The sequence below is a fragment of the Acartia tonsa genome, chromosome 3 (genome assembly GCF_053477335.1).
Source record: "Acartia tonsa isolate MP-2025a chromosome 3, ASM5347733v1, whole genome shotgun sequence".
In the NCBI taxonomy this organism is placed as follows: domain Eukaryota; kingdom Metazoa; phylum Arthropoda; class Copepoda; order Calanoida; family Acartiidae; genus Acartia; species Acartia tonsa.
Genome location: NC_137262.1, coordinates 34508133 through 34525909, shown reverse-complemented (window position 1 = coordinate 34525909; position 17777 = coordinate 34508133). Strand labels below are relative to the sequence as shown.

General features: G+C 30.7%; 1 protein-coding gene across 1 annotated transcript; it reads right to left on the bottom strand.

Moving 5' to 3' along the window:
- Positions 1-1208: 1208 nt before the first annotated feature.
- On the bottom strand, positions 1209-17394 carry LOC145314851 (uncharacterized). Its single transcript, XM_080154931.1, has 10 exons — positions 17147-17394; positions 13118-13209; positions 9356-9445; positions 8947-9060; positions 6748-6811; positions 5598-5688; positions 4922-4966; positions 3664-3752; positions 2227-2334; positions 1209-1294 (listed from the first exon to the last, which is right to left on the bottom strand). Exons 1-10 carry the CDS (start codon positions 17310-17312, stop codon positions 1209-1211), a joined length of 945 nt encoding a protein of 314 aa, XP_080011057.1. The 5' UTR covers positions 17313-17394.
- Between the last annotated feature and the right edge of the window lie 383 nt (positions 17395-17777).

Below are 17777 nucleotides of genomic sequence, written 5' to 3'. Positions count from 1 at the left end.
AGCTGTTTAATAATTAACTGGCTAAACCTAATTATAGAGGAGCTTCGCTTCTGTGAACTATATAAATGTATTATTTTAGATTTTATTGGCCTTGTTTTACTTTTTTTATTATTTTTTCAGAGAATGGTAGTAAACTGTAAAGTAAATCATATTCAATCGAATATGGGGGGGGGGGGGTAAAATCCCTGTGAACACCGCACCCCCTATAATCCTTTACAATAGGAAGTTTAAATATGAGCATTTAATAAAATAGGTTCTTTCATTATTTTAACTTTTTAAGTGTTAAAACCTAAAAGTCTAATTAGATATATTTTGCAAATTGTATACCTAAATGGTTTTATTTATTTAATATCCTATTATACAAAGTACTAAGCTTTTTTTGTTTGTAGCGAAGGATCTCGCTAGCCACTGAATCGATATGGTTCTCCTTAGCCTTATCATGGATTTAGGCTATTTTGTTTTTACAAATAAGTCTAATTATGGTTTTAAGCTATTATTATTTTTTACCCTTCCATTTCCCTTCGAATGAAATGCCCCTAGATGCTAGGGGCGCAGCCGCTAGTTTACTAAAAAGCTCAACGGTTAGCAAGATCCCGAACAGACAAAAAACTCTTACTACTTTATATAAATAAACGCCAATTATTATTTGCTAAATCAAATTCCGGAAAACTAAAACAGAAAAATAGGTTGCGTGAATATTTTAAACAATATTTATGAGAACGTTCCCAATTAAATTTTCAAAATTTTATTATTTTTCTACGGCCAGCGAACGTTGAGTTATATTCCCTTTTTCAATTATATTAAACGTCCGAATTTAACTGAACGGCTAGATATCAGTCAGAAATAACATATTAGGCTTAAATTTCAACTTCCTGTGCGAAGGGTTATATTAACCCTTTCATTTTTGAATTTTACGGATTTTCTCAAGACGATTCTGGGGTGCGTAGGGGAATATTAATCTTGAATATATATTTATTCAACTAGCGATGTCTCTGAGCTGAAAAAATTAAATGAGGTTCTTTTTGGAAAGACAAAGGGTTATTTCCCCAAAAGTACCCAGTCGGGTAAAGAATCCATTATTTTGAAAATTTTTAGGGATTTTGGAAATTTTTTTGTTTTTTTTTTACTTTAGGGCAAATTAGGCTGGGTCTAATTGGATATAGAATCCCCCCGTCACGTATGGTCAAGTGACCGCAGTAAAAGTATTTTTACAAAGATGTATAAATAATATCCTCTGTGGTGCTGAAACATTCACAATTTTGCTTAAATCTGTTAGAAAAACAACCAGTCTTATCTAAATTAATATGAAAGATGTTTGAATTTATCAATAGATAATAAAATGTACTTTGGTGCATATGCCATATTTTTTAATAATTTTATAACTTAATAGCTGACCGCACATCTCAGAAAAATGGGTCATCTCAAAAAATGCCTATCTCAAAAATTCCCATCTCAAAAAACGCCCATCTTGGAAAACGCCTATATATTATATAGAAAATATTATATATTAAGTAAAATGAATTTAACAATAAAAACGGATTTGTGAGAATTTTTGGATTAAATTAAAATATTTTTAGAATTTTATATATTTGTCATATAAAAGCGTTAATTTTTTGTTAAATATAAAATCTAGAAATACCTTTCTATTTCAAAATTTTATAAAGAAAATATCAACTTTTTTTTGTAAAATGACAAATATATTTCATCTCATTTGGATTACAAATATTTTCATTTGTATTATCTTTCTCATTTTTATCTAACCCTTTTCCTTATTTGTTTGCTTTTACTTTTTACAATACATGGAGTATGAAAATATATTCAATCTAGAGCACATCAATCAAAGAAATTTTATTCTGTTTATCAAAAGTTATCATTATTGAGACAAAACGATTAATAGATTTTTAAAAGAAATAGTACGTGAGCTGATTTAGTGCTTTTCCTTAAAATGCTTAGCGAGCTTGAATCCCTCCTTTTCCTTTTTTAGAATTTAAAGATAAAAGAATAGGGGGTGGTTTCTTAATGCCCCATCCCTTTGGAGGGGGTCTAACCCTTGTAAAGCTACCCATTATAACCTAACCTAACCAAAGTAAAACAAAAGCACACGAACAACTACCCTATTTAATGTTCAATTTATTGTTTCTACAATCAATCAATCAATTATTTCTATGCTCGACTAGGCAATTAGAGGGAAACCACTAATATTTTTTTTAAACTGAATATAAGTACCTTTATAATTATGAGTACTATTGGCTTGTACGGTTATATAATTATTGTTTGGCTGATCTTTATAATACCAGGCAGTCCAATCTCCGTACAGGAGATGAAAGTCTCGGGCTAAAATAATATTAAAATAATTCTTCAACCTATTGTATTAATTCGAAAGTAAAGGATAGACTCTCCCCCCTTTACTTTCAAATAACTTTTTTATTAGGTTAAAAAATCCTATAGCGTTTTTCTTAAGAATGACCCCTTCCCCCCCCCCCCTAGTACGTTTGTCCTCTTGAGGGTTTATCGTATTAGTACGATTGTCACCCAAGTAAATTTGTCAATGTAGCGTTCAATTATCTTTTAGTATTTTTTTGTAATAAATTGCTGAATTTTAAAAATTTATAAACAAAAACACTGTAGAGAAGGATATTATCAGATTTACAAAATTAAAAATTAAAATCATTTTTAAGGCCTATTGTTTTTGTCTGAAGCTTAAGATTTCAACAAATACTGTCTTGAGTAAGTAATATTTTGAAGGGAAGCTTCAAATAGGTCGTAAGATGGTTCTAGGCTATTTTGCCCCATAACCTTTGAACACAGAGCCCCTGGATGCAAGAGGTGCAGCCGCTAGTTTAAAAAAATGTAGTAAAATATTTTGAAATATCGCAGAGGTATTTTACAACATCTAAATTTCTGAAAAACTGAATATTTGTATTTGATATTAAAAACCGCAATACCAAATAATAAAAAAATATTTATATATTTTTACATTTTCCTTCTATTTAAAATATTTATTTTTTTCCTAGGATTTTTTTAAAAATTCCAATAATAGTCAAACATGTTGTTTTAGTGTAGTGTATAATGACCAAGTAATTCCGCACAAATAAGGAATCTTAAGGGATAAGACAATGGACTATAAATTTATGTATATTGATATATGATGATAATCAAAATCGCCCTTTTAGTTCTAGGTTTTGAATTATTGGTTATAACGCGGACAACTAGCAGGACACCAAATGGCATTCTCCTCTTAGAATTTTTTTTTTAAAGAAGGTGTATCAACTATTTTTTTTATAGCTAGCCGGTTCTTTTAGTAAGTAGTAGATGTAAAATTTTTCATAGAATTCAGATATGCAATCGGTTTTTTTGTAGACCTCTTATTTTTTAAGTAATTTAAGTTTAAAAAAAAAAAAATTAAGTCGATTTTAAGGTACTAAAATGCAACAAACAACTATTTTAGGTTAGGTTAGGTTATAGGCTAGTGAGCCCATCGCTGCGGCTAGGCAGGCAAGGGGGCAGAGCGCTGCGGTTAGGCAGGCAAGGAGGCCGAGCGCTGCGGCCAGAGTTGTTTGTTGTCGGGGGTGGACTCAAATTTTCAAAATTAAAAAAAAATTCTAAGAGGATATTACACACCAAATATTAAATCAAAACTTAATCAACAAGAACAAAACTTACCATATGCGCCAACATCAATTGTGCTGGTATAGCAAAACCTACTAAGCTCATTATGACGAGCAATACCCAACAAACAACATTTAGATACACTAAAAATAAAATAATAGATACAAATAAACAGTGATATAGCACCTATAAAAACCAGGGACCGGCAGTCGCGCGTCAGCCGCGACTAAGCCTCAAATTCAAAATCCTTTGGATGCTTTAAAAAGTTGTTTTGGATTCCCATATTTGGTCAGGTTTAAAATTTCAGCTGACCTTAAAAATGTATTTTCCCTGAGGCTTACAGGGGACTGCCGCTGCAGCTGCCGAGCCCTGATAAAAACTATCTTGCCCCCTGATATTAGAACAAAATAGTTATAGATTATAACTAAAAAAATTAGAAATATAAAAAAATAGAAAATAACAGAAAAACATAAAAAAAAGCATGCACAAGGACTTTTGACATTTCTTAAATCATAGTTTTTAAAACTATAATATCTGTCGCATTGTACTATAGACAGCTTTCCACAGATATAAAATTCAAAATTATAAGATTACAACCAATGTTTTTACCCGCGCGGGCCGAAGGCTCGAACTAACAAAACTGGTTTTAGCTTTATGATTTTCAATTTAGTATCCGTAGAACTGTTTGAAATACAATGTTATACTTTATTTTTTAGTATTGCTAAGAACTTCAAATCCAGCAGATATTAAACGATTTCGAAGTAATATTGGAAAATTCTTTACAAAGTAATAAGTTTTTTTTAGTCTAGCGTGAAGAAATGAATCTTTGGTTTTTTTTATCATTTAACTCTTTGACTAAAATACAACCAACCACTGTTGTTCTTTTTTTGTAATAATCTTTTGTGTTAGGTTTTGTCTGTCTATAAAAACATTCAATTTACTAAAGGGGATGATTTATTTAATCATATAGGTTCAGTTGTTAGCAAGATCATTTGCTAAAGAGATGCAAACATCCTGTTACTTTTACATATATATTATATTCTAATATTAATTTTATTATACTAAAACTATTATAACTGAATAAACCCGTAGCGGGACAAAGTGTCTCATAAATCAGCCATGTGACGTCATAAAATGAGGGATTATCCATCTCTTTTTTAGGGTTTTCTTTTCTACTTCTCCTCTTATCTCCTTTATTTTATGACGTCATATGGCTGTTTTTTTAGACACTTTGTCCCGCTACAAGAAACCCTAAAACATATAAATTATAAAAAAGGTAAAGAAACCGTAACAAAAATGAAAGAATCCTTACTGTGAAAAAAGACCCTCAGTCCGAAAGAAAACACTATACTCAATCCTAAAAAAATAAGGTTAATTATTATATAAAACAAGGATGACAACATCCATAAAAGCGAAGCACTGAAACGGTAGGACAAACGGACATTAACACTTGTATAGTGTCAGAACTGAATAATCAGAATATAAATAAATATGAGTCTATTCATATTAATTGTAAGTAAATTTGTTGAAAAATTGCTTGGTGCAGGATTATGTTTATGGACATACTTACATTTCTAGGACTTGATTATAGAGTTGCTTCGCTTATAATATTGTACTTTGTTGTCCCAGGAATCAGTATACCAAAAATCAGATCAATCGGTTAGAGTTGCTACGCTTTCTAAATTGTACCTAACTATTACAGGGATCATCATATAAAATTTAAAGTCGATAGGACAATTCTAACATGCCTAAATTAACGGGAAAAAGCTATCCGTTACAGACGTTCGTACGTACTGACGTACGGACGGACCGACCCTAATTATAAAAAAGCTTCGCTTTTAACAAACCAAGAGGCCTCTAGGGACAAAGCTGAAAGAAAGGGGAGGATCCGACCATCCCCTTTCAATTTCAGTTTAAAACGTAAAAGGCAAAAAAATTGTCCCCCCCCCCCCACCTCAACCTACTTTACGGATTATGATTAAACTTACGGTAAAGGATTGTAAGGTCTTATCCAAGAGCAGTTGAGATTCTGCCAGTTGTCAGATACACAGGTAAAGTTCTTCACAGGCTCTGCTTCAACTACAAATGGACAGATAGATACAGTACGACCCACAAAAAAGTATCTTTTAGGGTATACAGCCCTTATTTCTCAATGTATCATCAAAAATAGCATATATCCTTGTTCTCTATACATTTCCATACAAGCATATATAAAAAAAATATTTTACCTCCACTAACACCGGAGATTTTTAGAGCTAAAGTTTTGAAAAAGTGACTGAGCAAAAAATTAACTTTTAACATAAAAACTACTTTTTTAGCAAAATTAAGATAGAAATCCTATTATTTTTGTTACTACCAGAAACTTTATACAAAAACAAAAAAAAATAGATCCTTTTCCTTAATAAATCCTTTTCATAAATAAAGGTAAGTAAATAGCCTGAAATTTGTAAATAATCAATTCATTAATAGTTTTTTTTTTTGACATTAAAATTGATATTTTTTGGTGGAATAAAAAAGAAATGATAAGTTAACTTGTTTTTCTTTGTATATCATTCTTCAGTTACCAGAAAGACATAATATAACCATCATAAAATTATAAGAAACAAAAAAAATCTTTTTCTCAGTCACCTTTTCAAAACTTTAGCTCTAAAAATCTCCGATGTTAATGAGGTAAAATTTATATGCTTGTGTGGAAATGTACAGAGAACACGGATATATGCTATTTTTGATGATATATTAAGAAATAAGAACTGTAAACCCTAAAAGATACTTTTTCGTGGGTCTTACTGTAGATAATTAGATAGATAGATAATTAGATAGGTAGATAATTAGATATATAGATAATTAGATAAATAGATAATTAGATAGATAGATAGTAGATAGAGATAGATAGATAGAAAAATAAACATATGATTTGTGTAACTTTGAACTTAGTAAAGTGTTTAATAAACTATGATTTCTTATTCATTGACCTGATAAATCTTGATTTCAATGACATATAAGGAAAACAAAACATTATCTTTTTTCTCATATAAAAAAAAAAAACTTACAACGTTACTGCTGCTCTACTAATGAATATATTATTTCTGTTTTCTATAAATATTATTCTATGTCTCTGTAAAAAAAAACAATATTTACCTCCGACGTAGATAATGCTTTCACCAATTTTCTCCTTAGATTTCCAGCCATTTTCCGCATCCGTCTAGAAATTAATTAAGTATTTAAATACTTATTCTTATATAAGTAACAGGATATCTGTCTGTGTGTGTGTATCTGTACCGTAGGATCTCGCTAGCCGCTGTACCAATATGGTTCTCCTTTACACTGTAGAATCTCAAGGTCCTAGGAAGGTTTATAAATATTTCGGGGAAGGGTACCACCACAATCCCAAGAAAATCACCTCTAGAAAAAAAACCTCACCACCTCAAGTTCCCCTAGAGGCCTTTATTAGCGTAGCCACTAGTATAATATAAAAAGTAACAAGATATATGTGTCTGTGTGTAAGTCTGTACCAAAGGAACTCGCGTGCCGCTGGATGTTAAGAAAGGTAAACCTTTACTCTCCCAATAGAAATTGCCACTATATATTCTTGTATACTTTTATTAGAAACTAAAGATCGTAAAGGTCTAAATTACCCCCATCCTAAAGAAAATAATATTATGGTTCAAATAATTTAAATCCTAGAGCATAATAAAACTTAAATGATTTGTTAAGTTACATAAGGCTTTCTCTAAATTTGATTTCAATATAATTTTATAAGCTTCTAGGAGCTCTGTATTTCAAGAGCTAGGAAATGGCAACAAATAGCCTAAAAAACAACCCAAGACATAAATCCGGAAATAATTTAGCCTAAAACCATCCTGGGACATATATGAAGATTCCTTGAAAAGGAGAACTACATCGGTTCAGCGGTTATTGAGATCCTTCGTTAAAGAGAAAAAAAAAGCTTATTACTTTATATAATAGGATGTATAAATATAATAGAAACTCTTAATTTAATGAAATAATTATATTTTTATTTATGAATAAGATATTAAATGAAGCGTAAACACTATTATAGTCCAACAAAAAAATAAATTCATAACAAATTTATATTATTTCTCTCTGTTGACAATTTATTTGATTTAGAACTCAGAAATAGCTATTCTAACAATAAATTCTACAAAAGACACGAAACCTTTTAAAGTAAGTTGGGGGTATATCTTGTTTTTTGTGTAACCGAAGAGGGGTGGGTAGGAAGGGGAGGAAAGGAAAGGGGGAAGGGGGTTGTGGGGAAATTTTCCTTTAGAATTGTTTGTCAGAATTTCATTCCCTTTTCCCTGCTTTTAAACAGAATTATAAGTTTAGAAGAATTTTTCCAGTATCGCTTCGAAACCGATTAATATCCAGTGGATTAGAACCGGTTCTCAACCATACTGAAAAAAAATATATTTAGCATCGTATTATATCCAGTTTTCTACGAATACAAAAATTGTACAATCATAAGAAATGAAAAAGTTTTTATGGTCGTGCATTCAGCATCCCGGGACTAAAATACTGGTTTAATATTATAACATTACATTTTTATATCCGCGGAAAGCTGTTTATAATACGATGCGGTTATCAACTATTATTGGCTTTTATTTGGTTTGTTCCAAAGACTTTAACACCAACAATTATTTGAACTTCTTTCATCGTAATTTGAGGTGTAAAATTAAATTTTTTTTTATTTTTCTAATTTTGTTCGTGGAATACAATTGTTTCACTACTTTAATATATTATCATTATAGAACATAAAATCAATTATTCTTTTGATTGCTCAGCCTTTATCTGGAAGTACCTGGGAAACAGGGAATGAATGGGTAGCACCTGTTCCTATACAAAGAGATATAATATTCTGCATTAATGCCACGCGTCTGACATTGCATCTATAGGTTTATGTTCAAAGTGTCCAGAAAGAGCTGCTGTTTCCTCAAAAGTGCCTGGTCGCATAGAGAACCCCTATCCTTATCTTAAAATGAATTGAAAATAAGGGCTAGTAGTTTTTGTTTTCATTTTACTTTAGGTCGGGTTAAATTAGAATATATTGGGTTTAGAATTAGAAAAAACAAGGATGACAACATCCATAAAAGTAAAGCTCTGAAACTGTAGGACACACTAACATTAACACTTGTAAAGTGTCAGAACTGAATAATCAGAATATAAATGAATACAAGTCAAAGCAAAATTGTGAGTAAATTTGTTGAAAAACTTCTAGATACAGGATAATGTTTATGGACATACTTACATTTTTAGGAAAGGAGGGCGTTTCTGTGCTTGCTAGGCACCCTGAGGGAAAGCATCATTTAATGATAATACCTGATTTAAATTGAGAATGCAAGTGATGTTGAAAACTGCAGCCTGTTCCAGCAAAAAGTCTCCAGCAATAGTTGTTGAATTCAATATCTTTATAGAAGTAACAGAAACATTTGCCTAAAAAAGGTTAATCATAGAAATTAAACACAGAATAATAGTTTAAAATGATATATTTTAGGTTCTAAAAATGTTTTTTTGTTGTTGTTGTAATTACTGGTGAAAAAGTCGGCAGCAAAATAAATAAATTAAAATAAAAATATTTCTATAATTGATTTTACAAAAAAAAAATGGATCTATAAATCCTATCTAAAAAGGATCTAATAAATATTTTTTAAAATGTTTAGTGCTTTACACGGAAGCTTTAAAGAACGACTTAAAAAAAATTTAAATTTATTAATTTGAAAAGTTGTACCTGCTTCGGCCATTCCTCCAAATCCTTGGTTGACTTCAAATATTCTTTTTCCATTTCAACAACAAATTCCAGATCTGTTGGTCTGTAACCCTGAAATATTAGATTTTTATATTCTTGTAAAATTGTCTGTAATACTATACATGATTTTTACCCCCCTTTTACTTATGTCAACATGATTTTTTATCGGTCTTTAAATTTTAGGTAAATATCACTTTTGTAAATTAACTATTTTAATAACATTTCTTCACAGGTATCTTAAGAAATAAGATTACATTGATTAACATCCCCAATGGTAATAAACAAAACTAACCTTCTGCAAATCAAAATATTTGTTATAAAGTTTGATCACTACTAATATGCAACCAACCAAATAAAATCAAATAAAAGGACTGAAAGTTTTGAGCCAACAAATAAGATGATTTTTAAATTTTGATAAGAAACAGCGTAAAGGGCCGCCAAAAAAATGACTTTATACAATACAAGTGACCAATGAGAGGCCAGTAAAAATTTTACTATACCATACCAAGTACCATTTATACTGGCCTATCATTGGTACTTTGTATTGTATGACGTCTTTTTTGTAGGGAGTTTACGCTGTTTCTTTTGATACCAGTAGAAATGATGCTCTAATATCCTATCCCTTACTGGATTCTTATCATTATCTTTTTAAAAGCGAATCTTTTCTATGATTAGGGTCGGTCCGTACGTCCGTACGTTACAGATAGTTAGCTCTTTTCATTAATTTCAACAGGTAAACATTGTCCTGTCGATTCCAAACTTTGCATGGTGATTCCTGTAGTAGTTAGGTACGATTAAGAAAGCGTAGCAACTTTGTAATCGTTAGGGTACCATATGTCCGTATGTTTATTTTAAACATGTTGATTTTTCTACTTCTTTAACAAAAAATGTGATAAAACTCTCCGATTAATCTGATTTTTGGAATACTGATACCTAGGACAATGAAGTACAATGTCATAAGAGAAGCATCTCTATAATCAGGTCCTAAAAATGTTAGTATGTCTAAAAACAATATCCTATATCTATGCAGTTTTTCATCAAATTTACTTACAATTTGTTTCGATATTATACATTAATTATATTCTGCTTATTCAATCAACAAGTGTTAATGTTCATTTGTCCTACCATTTAAGAGATTCTCTTTTATGGATGTTGTCATCCTTGTTAACTTTAGAATTTACATTCTTTCATTAACTAAAGTACAAGTTTTATAAATCCCTAAAGATTTACTTACACTTAATTGAGATTATTACAGTGAAATGTCATTTTTATCATCATTAAGAGATTTAACAATGTTTTAAATTTATTAATTTCAGGAAGGAAAGGAAAATTTGAACTGTAAATTACTTTGAACCCAGGACGGGAAGGAAGGAAGGACTAGTTTTGTTTACTATATCCGGATAGACATAAATCTATCATCCATTGTCTTATCTCTGAAAATCCCTGGGGTATTTTTTAACTGTACACAAAAGTAATAGTACGTAATATAAAACTATTTCTTTAATTAATTAGGAATGGATTTATTATAACTTGGATCTTAAACCAGATATTCATGTTCTCTAATAAAGTGAACCGTGTAGCAAACCAAAAATAAATATATCTCCCTTACCCTCCCCTCATACTGGAAAAACGTACAGTCTAATAAATCAAAGGGGTAATAGCAACTTAAATTGACAACATTTTTTCCCCTGTTTTAGTATCCACCTATAATCTACATCCTTTTTATAAGGAATATATACTATTTGGAATTGTTTTTTATTACCACTAATTATTTGCAGTGAGAATGTCTTTTATTTGTGGAATTTTGAAAATATTTCCCCCACATGAATAATAATGAAATTCCAGAGAGAGATATATATAATATTTTTTCTCAATAAAAGTATTCTTCCTCCAACTCTAAAAATACTACATTTATCAAAATGTTTATTTGTCTGCATTATTTTTCGGCTGCTATTATAGATAGAGTCCTAATTTTGTCATGATGAATCTTTATGCTTTGTGCAGAACATCTAGTCTATAATTTACTTATCCTACAAAGTTTTAAAAAAACAAGGATGACAACATCCATAAAAGCGAAGCACCGAAACGGTAGGACAAACGGACATTAATACTTGTATAGTGTCTGAACTGAATAATCAGAATATAAAAGTATAAGATTCGAAGCAAAATTGTAAGTAAATTTGTTGAAAAACTGCTTGATACAGGATAATGTTTATGGACATACTTACATTTTGAGGGCTTGATTATAGAGTTGATTCGCTTAAAATATTGTTCTTTGTTGTCCCAGGAATCAATATACCAAATATCAGATCAAACGGATAATTAGATCATATATAAATTTGTTGTTAAACAAGGATGACAACATCCATAAAAGCGAAGCACTGAAACGGTAGGACAAACGGACATTAACACTTGTATAGTATCTGAACTGAAAAATCGGAACATAAATGTATAAATGTCGAGATAAAAAATGGTGGGAAAATTTGTTGAAAAACTGCTTAAAAACAGGATAATGTTTATGGACATACTTACATTTTTGGACTTGATTATAGAGTTGCTTCGCTTATAATATTGTTCTTTGTTGTCCCAGGAATCAATTTACTAAAAATCAGATCAAACGGATAATTAAAACACATGAAAATTTGTTGTTAAAAAAGTAGAAAAATCAACATGTTTAAACTGGACGTACGGACATTCTGGTAATGATTATAGAGTTGCTACGCTTTCTAAATCGTACCCAACTACTACAGGAATCATCATGCAAAGTTTGAAATCGATAGGACAATTCTAACATGCCTAAATTAACGAATAAAAGCTATCTATCTCGGACGGACGGACGGACCGACCCTAATTATAGAAAAGCTTCGCTTTTAAAAACAGTTTAATTTTCAGTGCAATAATCCCAGGGAGGGAGGTGACATTTAGCTGTTTATTACACTAGTCCCCAAAGTTTTATAATAACTTTTTTTAGTATTTGACTCTACAACTTTTGAGGCTTGAACTTTAATTGAATGGTTCATAAAGAGTTGAGTGTCCAAATGTTTCAACCAATAAATGTATTCTACAGAAGGAGTAAATTTATCGGCCGTTGTATTGTCCCTTACGTTCCCTAAATGTTCCCTATCATCCTAAGCACAAGTAATAAAGGTACTAAGAAAGAGAGGGAATGTCTGATTGAGCCAATAGGAGAATCACATCGGAATTTACATTGGATCTCATTGGTTGAAATTATGTACACATTTTCCTACGAAGGCATGTTTTTTTTCATTTCATACATACATAAAAGTCAGCTGTTAACAGTATATTTTCTTAGTAGAAAGCTTTGCGGAATCAGAATTAATTGCCCAAAAATTTCGTTTACAATTTGAAAGCTTGAAACAAAGTTGGATTCTTAAAAAAAAAGTTAGGCTGGCAACTCGCTGGTGAGGCAAAATTATTTTTGTGAAAAATCCTCCAAAATCGAATAAAAAAATTTACAAAAATGAAATAAAATCTTAAGAGGGTTATTAACATATGATTTTGTTTAATTTTTGTAGATTTTTAATGTGCTTTTGGATGATTTTTCACAAAAATAATTTTGCCTCACTATCGAAGAGCGAGTCTATCATTTTTTAAGAATCCACATCAGCTTGAGTCGAAAGTAAACAATACTTTTGTCTGCTAGGAATGTTCTCTCTTAGATTTGACGAAAAAGGGTTCAGAATATTCTTCTACTCTTCTATTTCTATTGCACAAGTGATGTACCTGTAAATAATATTTAGAGTTTTCCAGAATTGAACATTTTATAGCAGCACTTCCCTCTCCAACTTTAGCATAGGCCTCTTCAGGTTCAATAACTGAAACAAAAATAATAATCTTTAATGCAAAGTCAAACAATGTCTGTCCGTCCGTTTGTATTAAATCTTCAACCACTGCACTGGATTTTGTATTTCAGGGAATTTATCAACTAGTCCGGCATATTAATAACCATCTATAATACAAAGTAGAACGATGTCTGTCTGTCTGTCCGTCTGAAGCTTAAGATCTCGGTAACCGCTAAATCGAATGTGCTCTACTCTTCAGGAAGTATACCTACTGGTCCTGTGGTGATTTTGAGCTATTTTCTTGGGGGGTGGGACACCCCCAACCCCCAAAAACAAAAAATTCTCCAACCCCCCTTTTTTTTAGGTAGGCTGTGGTGCTAGGCGTCAGCCTGTAGCAGACCTATTTTTTAAAAACAAATCTGTACTAGGCATCAGCCTGTAGCAGAGCGCATTTTTTAAAAACAAACTCTATATAGGAGGGTTGATTTCCCCTTACCTCACAGGGCGAAGCCCCTAGATGCTAGGGGCGAAGTCGCTAGTTAATAATAAAGGAGAAGTATCTTTTTGTCATAATGTTATAATTGAAGATTTAAGTAAGTAAAATATTAATCAGAGTTAAATCTTGACTAATACCACGGAGAACTTCACCTTTCCTTTCTGAGGCTTTAATTGCACGACTTTACCTGTAAGTCCTAGCTGTGCATGCCAATAAGATTCGCTATGGCACTTTTCCTAATCGTATTTATAGAATCACGAATCTAATGTAGCAATGGAGGCTATTTTTAACGTCTTTATATATGACAACGCTAGGTTCGTATTGGAAACCAAAGAATTTTTTCTTATGTCAAAGGTAAAATTAATTTAAGTATAATCATTTTTCAAAATCGTTGAAAAAAAATGTTTAAAACCACAAAAGAATGGCTTTGACGTCTTCTTAATTATTTAGATTGGTTTTCCTTAATTAGTTTCTCTGAACCGAAACAATCACAGTTCAGGTTTAAATTTTGGCCAGAATAATTATTAAAGTTCAGGTTTAGTTATTTCTATATCAAATTTAACAATAATTTACTTTAATATAATTATATTCTTTTTCTAGAACTTGAAACTGGTTCCTTAGCCATAGGTCATAAAACCCTGTAAAAATCTTTGAAAAATCTCTTCTTTCATCTGATAAAGTTTGTTGTTTTTTTTTAATAGCAAACCTACTCTATAGATGAAATGTCTATCCACCTGTATGAACCGCCAGGTTAAAATATGAATCTCGGATGTGTTGCTAGATAAAGGGATAGATTTCCTTAACCAAAGAGCATTCGGTATATAATTGATTCGATCCGTCTGACTGTCAAACATGCTACAAAAGACAAATATATTTTATGCAAAAAGGGTTTGGATCATAAACATCCATTTTTAGTTCACTTCATTGCTAGTTGCTAGTTTAAAAGATTCATAAAAAAATATATTAAAGTACATACTGTAAAAAAGTTCAAATAATTAATGTAAAATAACTGTTAAGCAATTTGTATCTTTATTTTCTCATGCAATAAACCGTTCAATAATGTCGTAATTAATAGATTATAAAGTATACATTAAAAATATTATAAAACTCAAAAAAAAATTATACTTTTTTTACAGTACACAGAGAAATTGTCAAAAATGTAGGAGAGAACTTGATTTATATTGTTTATATTATCCTGCAAAATCTTATATCATATTTGTTTACACAAAATTAAATTTTTAGTGTGGATCAATGGATATACATTTGGATATTATGACGGGAAAAATTGGAAACAGCGTATAGTGTCAAATAAAAAATGACCATTGATACATTTGAGGCTAATATACATTGTAATTAACCAGTGGTAAATTTATACTTACCCAAATTTCCATTGACTTTATCTAATTTTCATTAATAATATTTCGACAGTTTCATCAGATTAAAATCACTTTTGTTAGACCTGTCGGGCATAAACAGGTATTATTTTTATGATTTATTAATTAATAAATATTCATGGAAAATTTCTATAATTCGAAGCTATAATAAATATTTCCTTATTGCTGAGAACCGGTTCTAATCCGGCTGATATTAATGGGTTTCGAAGCCGTACAGTTAAAGAGATTAATGATTTGATGGCAAAATGTTTAATTGTTTAAAAGAAATCAAATAGATAGATAGAAGGAAATCTTCTCTTTTTGAATATGCCGCTGAAATGAACAAATCACGTGACTCCGCTTTAACAATATATCACGTGATCGGTTTATTTTGGCGGCAATTTTAAATTTGGAAATTAAAATGTGTTGGTATATAATACCTATCTACCATATAGAACCAGGAATGGATATAAATATACGTGGATATTATGACAGGGGAAAAATTGTCGTCAATTTAGGTTGCTATCTTGGACATCATTTATTGGTCAGTTCATTCATTCAGTGGGAGACAAAGGGTAGATGGAGGGGGACGTTATTTCAACCAAATACAAGTTTCACTTTTTTAGAGTACATGATAATCTGATGCACTATCCAAATATTAAGAATTCCATTTAAACAGATTAAAATATAATAGATTCTATTATTATTTTGTTTTGATTATAATCTAAGTACAATAATAATAGGAAATTTAGAATCATGGAAAAACGAAGTAGCGGGTTTCGTCGTATTTTGACAGTAGCTTTTGATAGGTTATTGTAGGTTAGGTAAATGTTAATGATTACCCCGCAGGTTTAGGGAATTGACCCAGCAGGGTTACAGCCCCCCTGCGGGACTAGAAATAGGAGAAAAGCCCCTGTAAAAATACAATGAAACTCTCTACTTCGTTTCCTTTCCATGATCCGAAATTTATATATAGATCAAAAATGTGCGCTTGATATTTGTTTATATTATCATTTTGCCAAAATTGATTTCTATATCATAAAGTTGGAAGCGCAATATCAATATCTTTTGTGTTAAGACATGTGCAAAAAACTGTTTTTGATGTCTCTCATAAGTTCCTTATACTACACAAAAATATTATAGGAGTTCCTTATATAAAGAGTAACAGAATTGTGTCTATCTGTACAAAAGGACTAATATGGTTCTCCTTTACAAAGTAGCTTCGCAAAGGTCCTGGAAAGGGGAAGGGTACCACCTCAATTAAAATCATTATTGTTGTATCGGCTATTTTTTTATTAATACAAAAATAAAATTCTGCATTAGGGCAAAACGAATTAATTAATTTCACATTCCTTAAGTGTTAAATAATCAAACATAACATATGCCCAACTTTCTAAGTTTATACATAGTAAAATATGAATTATTGCACCCAACTTTATATACTACACAAAAATATTATAGGAAGTGCAGATTCTTAGAAAATAATAGAATGATAACCTTAAATAGGCTCTCAGACACAATAATTCATCCAATTTAAAGAGGAATTTCTTACAGACTAACATATTTGTTTATGTTTAATTACATATGATTCATTTCAACAATACGAGCGAACAAATGTTTGGACGATATATTTTCCCGAAATATGTGATTGATACAAGTATAATTAAAATAAAGTTAAGAGAACCAAGAAAGCAAAGATTAGAGTATGATGGCAAGTATGGCAACATCCATAAAAGCGAATCTTTGTTATCCGACAGTTGGAAAAAAACGAACTTTAACAACACTTGTAAAGTGTCAGAACTTAATAGTCAGTATATTAATTTATAAGTCTAAACAAAACCTTGATTATAGAGTTTTATTGCTGAAATTGTACCTTGTTGTCATAAGAATCATCGTTTCATAAATCAGATGTATATAATACAAATATCAAAATAAATGATCTCAAAAGAGTTCAAAATCAGTATATTTAAATGGACAACCGGACTTTATTGTTACACTTATCGAGTTTTGAGCTATACACAGCTGTTATGAGAATATTCATGCATAGTTTGAAATCGATAGGACAACTTTAACAGGCTTAAATAACTAAAATTGTACATACCTCCATGTTTGTTCAATAATTGGCCTGCAAGTCCAGATCCGCTATTTGTAAAAATTAAACTTTTTATGTCAAAATCAGCTAGGCCTACATTGCTAAATCGAGTGAAAAAATTACAGTTAACTGAATTAACAAATGTTATCGATATAACAAGTCGGTAGAAGTTCATGTTTGATCGTTTTAGCAAGCTTATTTCATATTTTTATCATTCTTCTGATCATTTTACTTCATTGGTTGTAGATAGTTACATTTCGTCTGAAAAATTAAACTAATTATTTACTAGATATTTAGATCATCGTAAAGATTTAACAAAACTAGTATATGTTTTAAGATTTTTATTTTTATTTTTATGAAAAATTATCTGTATTACGATGCTATACATGATTTTTCAGTATGATCCAGAACCGGTTCTAATCCAGCAGATATTAACCCTTAACAGTCAAGCCCCTTGCCGCACCTTAATCGGTCAGAGGGGGGTGGGGCGTCCCCCCCCCCCTTATTATCTCAGTTCCTATTAGAGCTAGAGGGCTAAAAGTCCCAAGTTTGATAATGAATTTCCGACTTTAAGTAAGTCAAAGTCAATTTTCGCTTCCTTCACCCTTTTATTTAACAACCTTTGTTTTTAGGTCCTTTT

Coding starts and splice junctions, on each gene's coding strand:
- LOC145314851 (XM_080154931.1), bottom strand. CDS start 17,312: ATGAACTTCTACCGACTTGTTATATCGATAACATTTGTTAATTCAGTT. Junction 13,210..17,146: donor ATTATTGAACAAACATGGAG/GTATGTACAATT, acceptor TTTTTGTTTCAG/TTATTGAACCTGAAGAGGCC. Junction 1,295..2,226: donor TAGTACTCATAATTATAAAG/GTACTTATATTC, acceptor ATATTAATTTAG/ATAAGACTGGTTGTTTTTCT.